This window comes from Apium graveolens, chromosome 11, assembly GCF_009905375.1.
Source record: "Apium graveolens cultivar Ventura chromosome 11, ASM990537v1, whole genome shotgun sequence".
NCBI classification, from domain to species: Eukaryota; Viridiplantae; Streptophyta; class Magnoliopsida; order Apiales; family Apiaceae; genus Apium; species Apium graveolens.
The window spans coordinates 8,124,272-8,132,037 of NC_133657.1; the positions used below are offsets into that span (position 1 = coordinate 8,124,272).

Below are 7,766 nucleotides of genomic sequence, written 5' to 3' on the forward strand. Positions count from 1 at the left end.
TTAACAACCACAATGATCTTTAATAAATTTTTTGAAACTAATTGGCTTAATTAAAGTTACTAATTAAAGTTACTAATAACTTATATAAATTTTTAATGTTAAGAGCAAAATGATAGTATGATCTCCCAAAATTATAGTATAATTTAAACTAATTTAAATACTTACAATAAGTATGTGAACAGGTTAAGGATTTTGTGTATAATTTATAACAATCATAATCTTTAACAATATATTTTAAAACTAATTGGCTGAATTCTGGATCCTAATTAAGTGTAATTTAAACTAATTTAAGAAGTAACAATTAGTATTAAAAAGGTTAAGGATTCTCTTTTTTATTTTAACAACCACAATGATCTCTAATAATTTTTTTGAAATTAATTTGCTTAATTAAAGTTACTAATTAAAGTTACTAGTAACTTATATAAATTCTTAATGTTAAGAGTAAAGTGATAGTATAATCCCCCAAAATTATAGTATGATATTGTTATCAACCTGTCTTAATCATTCACATCGTATATTAAATGACAGTTGTTTCCACTGCTCATAATTCACTGATCAATTAATTTTTTAGTATTTTCTCTCTCATCTGTCTATCCTATCTCATCTCAGCAAGCACTTGCTTGCAAAGTAAAACAAGAAAAAATAATGTATATTTTTCAAATGATAATTAATCATTAATAAATTTTTTACAATGAAACTAAGCTAGTTTTTAAAATGATATTGAAATCAATATTTCATTCTTAACACTATGGGATTAAAGATATTTAAAAAGTAAAAAATTAGTGACCTATTAGGATTTTTTTAAAAAAAAATACAAATTCGTTAAAATATCCGATTCACTTTCTACTACGGAACTTAGATATGCCTCTTATGTCTTGTGAAATTCGGCCTAGTCAGAAATCTGAAACGTCCAAATTTAAGACTATTGAGCTCAAGGAGTCTGAATAAAAAATTATTTCGACCCGAATAAAATCCGAAATTTTCGAAAAAATTCAAATAAAAACCCAGTTATTTTGTTGAAAAAATCTGAAAATATTTTGTTTTTAAAGAGAAACCGAAAACAAAAGCGTGAGGCCCATTTATATATATCACTATATGAGCCCTAGATTTCCAATTACAGACACAAAATATAGAGGAACACAAAGTCGAAGAAGCCAGCCCCTAGAATTGAACGACGATGACGGATTACGAAGCTAGATACGATGAAGATCTGGAACACAACGCCTCTTCTCCACATCTCAAAGACGTTGTTAACAATCATGCTGTCCCCGATTACGGTTCCAAATCTCAGGTACTTTAATTTTATTATTATCCTCCATTTTTTTAATTTATAAGTGTTTTTTTGTTTAATTTAGGGCTTAATTATATGTACCTTATTTACTCTAATGCTGTTTGTTTTAGAATTTACTCTTCTGAATTACTAGTTGAATTTACTGTGGAGTTTGTTACTTTGATATGCTTTTCTGTTGCGCTAACATGTATAGCCTCTTGTTAAAATGACAACGGTTTTTAGCACTCAACTCTCGATATTCTCCGGTGCACAGCTCTGTATATATGAATTACATGTAGTAGACTACTGTAGTACTTAATCTGTTTTTTTAATAATGTGAGTTCTAGCTAGGAACATGGTTTACGAATTCGAATTACAGTTTTTGTTTTTTGTTGTTACGAGTGTTTTATTTTTTCTGCGTTAGGCTTGTTATTTTCGATATGTTTATATTTGATTAGCTTAGTTCTGTTGGTTCTATTACTGTTATAACTTTGCAACTGAATTGTTAATTGCAGCGTGATTCCCCAGATCATGAAAGGGAGTCTTCTAGAAGTAGGGATCGAGATAGGGAAAAAGACAGGGGGAGGGACAAGGACAGGGAAAGAGACAAGGAGAGGGAAAGGGATAAGGAGAGAGATAGGGGCAGGGAAAGAGAAAAGGATAGGGACGGAAGAAGCAGGGATAGAGATCGAAGCAGGGATAGAGATCGAAGCAGGGATAGAGATCGAGACAGGGATAGAGACGGGGGAAGGGATAGAGACCGTCACCATAAGGATCGAGACCGTCATAGGGAGAGGGAACGGAGTGAGAGAAGGGACCGTGGAAGAGGCAGAGATGAAGATGATGATGATTATCACAGGTAATTGAATTTGGGTGTTCTTATCACTTCGATAGATAATTGTCATTTATAGTCTTTAATAAGTAATCATTGTTTTCTTGCAGGAGAAGGGATTATGACAGGGATAGAGAAGAGAGGCATAGCCGTAGGTCCAAGTCTCGCTCCAGGGCTCGATCTGAACATAGATCCAAGTCAAGATCGCGCTCTCGTTCTCGCTCTCGTTCACGCTCAAAAAGGTTTTTGTGACTTAAGAATGATTTTTTAAAATATTGCAATTAGTGCTTTAGAACTAAGGCGGTCATTCTGAAAATTATGCGCCTTGGATTCCCTATAGCTTATCACGTGTTTCTAACTGGAATAAGATAAGCAAGTTTAGGGAAATTGAAATATAAATCCTCATATTAACCTAACTTGTGTTAGGAAGCTTGCCTCTACATGTTGCAAGGCACTTATTTTTGTATTATCCATGTATTTTTTTCCTGAAAATTGTTAAATAATTATCCTCATATCAAATCGACCCAACGACATCTCAAATCCATGTTTGCCATTATATATAACTCCTTCCGTCCCATTTCAAGTGTCTCATTTTACTTTTCAATGATCAAATTTAAAACAACTTTGACTGAAAATTAAAAAAAAATATGTATATATAATTTTAAAAATCTGAGAAGTAGATTTTAAATAAAATTGAATATACTTTTTAATGATATATAGATATTTTTAGTTTTTTTCAATTTTATGGAGGGAGCAGTTTTGAGCTTAGTAGCGGAAGAGCTCTAGTGGCAGGAGGGAAATTGAGATGACCAGTTGTATTGTTGACATTTTTAGTCATTTAAATAGCAAACAATTTTTTTTTTTGTGTATTTCACTTGGCGTTGGCTCCTTTTTTAGCATCAACAAGAAGGCTAAACTTCTTATGTTCGCATATCCTATCGTGTTTAGCATGTAATGAATGTTTGACATCTGTAATTACCATTTAGTGTTGCTACTTGCTAGTATTACTTTATTACTGGTCTTATAAATTGCGAAACTATCTTTTGGCTCTACGACACAGTATCATGCATCAAATTTATTAGACACCTTGTTGATGGTGTTGGATCGGGATTTCCTTTGGCTGTATTGAGAATCATGCGTATCGTTATACAATTATCTCCAGTTGTATGCTCTAGAATTCGTAATTTTGTATTATTAATTTTTGTTGGTAGTTGGATTAGATGAAGATTAGTGTTTATCTTTATAATCAATTTCTATTGTTACCTTCGTTTCAGATTTTTTTTATAGAATGAGTAATTACTTCTAAACGATGTTTTCTGTTGGATGTTTTGCAGCAAACGGGTTAGTGGATTTGATATGGCACCACCTGGTCCTGCAATGTTAGCTAATGCTGCTGTTACAGCTGCTGCTGCCGCTACAGGTACACTTCTTCTTATGTATAGTTACCGTTTACTTTAATAACAGTTTTTTTCCTTTCTATGTTCTAGTGTGGAAAATCCATTCAGTTCATGGTGTTATTTGGTAAGCATACTCGGTTCTTTCATTTGCATGTGCAGTGTTAAGGCCATCCATCCATAGAGATATATCTTTCATTTCTTTCTTAGTGAAATAATTATGAAACTGAGAGAATTTTGGTTTGTCTTGTGTTTTGGTGTTTGTTTTGTTTGTTCTTTGTCTTGTCTTATTTAAGAAGGCAAAATTGGGCTACTGGCCCCTCTGTGCAATGGGGGTGAGCTGACTTCTATAGCTTATATGCACAAGGGAGAATCAGTGCTCTGGTTTGATGGATCGTCTTCAACCGAGAATTGCTTGTTTTGGTAGTTTTACGAATATTTCTTCTAGTACTTGAATATGATGTATTTTCTTCATAAAAAGGCTTTGGCAGTAAGATATTAAAAATTGATTAATAATTGATATGAAAGGTTGGTTATTTGTGTCAGTTGTGTTCAACAAATTGAGTTGAAGAATGTTAAAGAATATGCTCGAATGACTACTAACTCTTAGCACTTTACAGGCCAGATTATTGGGACCAACCCGGCCATTCCGGGAATGTTACCAAACATGTTTCCTATGACACCAGGACAGGTAAATTATCAGTATAAAGTATTGCTCATAGGATCTTATTGAATGCTTTGGATTGTAATTTCAATTTTGTATGTGCAGTTTGGAGCACTTCCTGCTGCTATGCCAGTTCAGGCAATGACTCAGCAGGTTAGCATGGAAGGATTTGGAAAGATATACTGATCTATGTTATAATTATATAATTGCACTATTGCTTCAGTAAGTACCATTTTGAGTGTTTCTTTACATTGCTTTGTCTTGAACAGGCTACTAGACATGCTCGGCGGGTATATGTTGGCGGGCTTTCGCCGACTGCAAATGAACAGGTATCCTACCTCATTTTGCAGTCATCTTACATAATGGGCACGTTTGTGGTACCTTAAAAAAAGTAACTGATATCTTAAAGTGGATAAGGGTCGTATAAGTGATAAGTAAATTATTACTTATAGTTATTTAGGTGTTCGGATAATTTTACTTATAAGTTACTGATTTGTTTGGTAAATCATAACTTTATAAGTTATAGTTCTTTTAAAAAAAAAAAAAAATTTAATATAATAATTTTAATACATTAATATAAAATTAAAAAGACATAATTTATAAACAAAAAATATAAAAAATAAAGAATAATTGCAGAAAGGTATGAGGGCTCCGAAAATTTAACACATGCTAATTGATTTTTTTTTTTTCTCGTAACGAAAAATAGCAAGGTGCATTAAGATATTTAATAAACAAATTTATAACAAATGTGTTTAAAAATGAAACTACAATAATCGGAGCATGAATATAATAAGTTGAATCTAATTTTTTGAAGAAGGTACAAGTCTCCCTGCATTATACTTATTAACGTATTGTTAGTAATAAGCCCGTTTCATTTCATCAGCCAAACAGTCGCCATAAGCTGAGATGAGCTTTCTGTCCAAATAAGTTAGTAAATAGTTTATCAAAACACCCACATTATTTTCTTTTGATCTTGTTACATATGAAATTTCTGTATTTTTTAGATTTGTTGGCTTCATACTGGCTATGTTTACATTGGTTATGTTATTTTTACTGGTATCACTGGTAGTTGACTGTTCACGGTTTCAAGCACTAAAGCTATTAGTATGTTCAGGGAGCAGTGATATTATGGCTTCTAACATCGTAGTGAAAGTGTAAAATGTAAATTTGCTTAATGCTTTTGCTTTTTTCAGTCGGTGGCTACCTTCTTCAGTCATGTTATGTCTGCAATTGGAGGAAACACAGCTGGTCCAGGTTAGTAGGGGGTATTTGTTATTTTTATTTTTAATTTAAACTTTAGTTTGCTTAAGTTTTAATCTCTGCTGCTGTTGTTATGGTCAGGCGATGCTGTTGTTAATGTTTATATAAACCATGAAAAGAAGTTCGCTTTTGTGGAAATGAGATCTGTCGAGGAGGCGAGTAATGCAATGGCATTAGATGGCATTATCTTTGAGGTATTTCAGTAATTAATTTCTCTCATTTTTAGGTGTAGTATACTTATATTTTTCTAAAATTTGGTTGATGGTATGCATTGACTTCTTGTTATTACGAGTAGTGGATTTTCTTTTCCTATCATGGCAATTTATATATCTGTTATCTTTGAGTAAAAATAGTACCTTTACTGCAAAGGATACTACAATTTTCTACATGTCGCACCTGGGTTGGCTACCAACATTGGACCCTTTTTTACCATTATTCAAAAAAATTCTCAGCCTATGGGAGGTGTGCACAGATCAGATGCCACATTTTAAGTAAAAAGAATGTAGTGACATTGTAGTAAGAAATATATATCTCATCTGTGATGCTCAGATGCTGGATATATTTCGACAAGTTGTTAAAGAATAGTGGTAGATGTTTTGATTGTCTTTTATAAAATGAACTATCCAAAGCTGACTTTGATTTTATAACCAGGGAGCACCTGTGAAGGTTAGGAGACCTAGTGATTACAACCCCTCGCTGGCTGCTACTCTTGGTCCAAGCCAGCCTAATCCTAATCTAAATCTTGGTGCTGTTGGATTAACCCCTGGTTCAGCAGGCGGGCTTGAGGGTCCTGATCGTATTTTTGTTGGTGGACTTCCGTATTATTTCACCGAGGCACAGATTAGGGAGCTTTTAGAATCTTTTGGACCTCTTCGCGGTTTTGATTTGGTGAAGGACAGAGAAACTGGAAACTCGAAGGGTTATGCATTCTGTGTCTACCAGGATCTTTCTGTTACAGATATTGCTTGTGCCGCCCTGAATGGGATTAAAATGGGCGATAAAACTCTTACAGTTAGGCGTGCTAATCAGGGTACCACACAGGCTAAACCTGAGCAAGAAAGTGTATTATTGCATGCACAACAACAAATTGCTTTGCAGGTAACAAATTTTTGGTGGATTCCTTCAGTTTTGTTTTTTTAATCTATGTAAAAAAACCTTAATCTTCTCTTTGTGTTGGTTTGAATATTCAGAGGCTCATGTTACAACCTACTTCGGTCGCTCCTAGCAAGGTTCTATGCTTAACTCAAGTGGTTACTGAGGATGAGCTCAGAGATGATGAGGACTTTGAGGACATACTGGAAGATATGAGAACAGAATGTGGAAAATTTGGTAAAGCTTAAGCAATACATTCCCTTTAGTTATATGATATATATCAAGTTCTATATGATCATTATGTGCATTGATTGTCTCTGTGGCAAATCTTTCTGTTTTACAGTGTAGTCCCTACATTCTGCTATATATGATCAATCCACTACTTACATACAGACGACAGATGACTTCTAACCTTATATTCATTGACATACTCATTTTCCCTTTTACTTTTTGGGTATATCTTGTGTGTTAGGGATCTTGACATTGTATCTTGTTTGCTTATACTTCCTGCAGGTGATTTGCAAAATGTAGTTATTCCGCGCCCAAATCCCAATGGTGAACCATCCCCAGGGGTCGGCAAGGTTAGTCCAACACCATAGTTATTTATTGGTAACTGAGATATATATATATATATATTGCTTTGCCCCCTTTATATTTTACAAAAGCTAATTAAAGTTCTCTTTCAGGTGTTCCTGGAGTATGTTGATGCTGAAGGTGCGGCAAAAGCTCGGGCTGGATTGAATGGAAGAAAGTTTGGTGGGAATCAAGTTGTTGCTGTTTTTTACCCTGAGAACAAATTCCAGCAACAGGAGTATGATGGCTAGTTAGTGTTTTTTCTGGCCTCTGCCTTAGTAAGATGTTATTTTAGTTTGCAGGACTAGTAAAATATACTGTAGTATTTAGTATTATGCTATTTAAATTTTAATATTTATTTACTTTGCTGGATTTCTGGATGATCGAAGTCTTAACTGTGGTTGGCGACTTGGCATAGTGATAATTGATTGTTTAATGGATTTTAGTTCTTATGTTATGTGTGGTGTGGAATTAATGTGATAAATTTATGTAGACATTTTCAATTTGGGTGCCTGAATTATTTTACTTTCTAATTTTGGTGGCAGAAATAATAAAGTCAGACATATGCATGGCTAATTGCACTTTTTGCATACATTTTGGAAGATCCACACATCTGTCGTTAAGAACTTTACAGAACGTTAACAGTTGCGAGGGCTGGAGGGTCATAACACATTTTTAACA

The 7,766-nt window shown here is 33.8% G+C and overlaps 1 protein-coding gene across 5 annotated transcripts; it reads left to right on the forward strand.

The window, feature by feature from the left end:
• The first annotated feature begins 1,057 nt into the window (after positions 1-1,057).
• On the forward strand, positions 1,058-7,542 carry LOC141696972 (splicing factor U2af large subunit B-like). Of its 5 annotated transcripts, none has more exons than XR_012564558.1 (13): positions 1,058-1,291; positions 1,786-2,129; positions 2,213-2,344; positions 3,437-3,522; positions 4,117-4,187; positions 4,266-4,313; positions 4,430-4,489; positions 5,354-5,414; positions 5,502-5,614; positions 6,072-6,518; positions 6,611-6,749; positions 6,856-7,093; positions 7,199-7,279. XR_012564558.1 is itself a non-coding variant. In XM_074501137.1 (13 exons), the coding sequence occupies exons 1-13, from the start codon at positions 1,178-1,180 to the stop codon at positions 7,334-7,336; spliced, it is 1,821 nt and encodes a 606-aa protein (XP_074357238.1). In that variant the 5' UTR covers positions 1,061-1,177; the 3' UTR covers positions 7,337-7,542. The 5 variants fall into 5 exon arrangements, 4 of the variants coding, with proteins under 4 accessions (XP_074357238.1, XP_074357242.1, XP_074357241.1 ...); XM_074501137.1 differs by having other exon boundaries at positions 1,061-1,291; positions 7,026-7,093; positions 7,199-7,542; XM_074501141.1 differs by lacking the exons at positions 1,058-1,291; positions 1,786-2,129; positions 2,213-2,344 and adding an exon at positions 3,793-3,919 and having other exon boundaries at positions 3,453-3,522; positions 7,026-7,093; positions 7,199-7,542.
• Positions 7,543-7,766: the final 224 nt, after the last annotated feature.

Bases quoted from the DNA above. Each gene is read 5' to 3' on its own strand.
- LOC141696972 (XM_074501137.1), top strand. From the start codon at position 1,178: ATGACGGATTACGAAGCTAGATACGATGAAGATCTGGAACACAACGCC. The intron at 1,292-1,785 runs GTACTTTAATTT...TGTTAATTGCAG, and splicing joins ATTACGGTTCCAAATCTCAG to CGTGATTCCCCAGATCATGA. The intron at 6,519-6,610 runs GTAACAAATTTT...TTGAATATTCAG, and splicing joins AACAACAAATTGCTTTGCAG to AGGCTCATGTTACAACCTAC.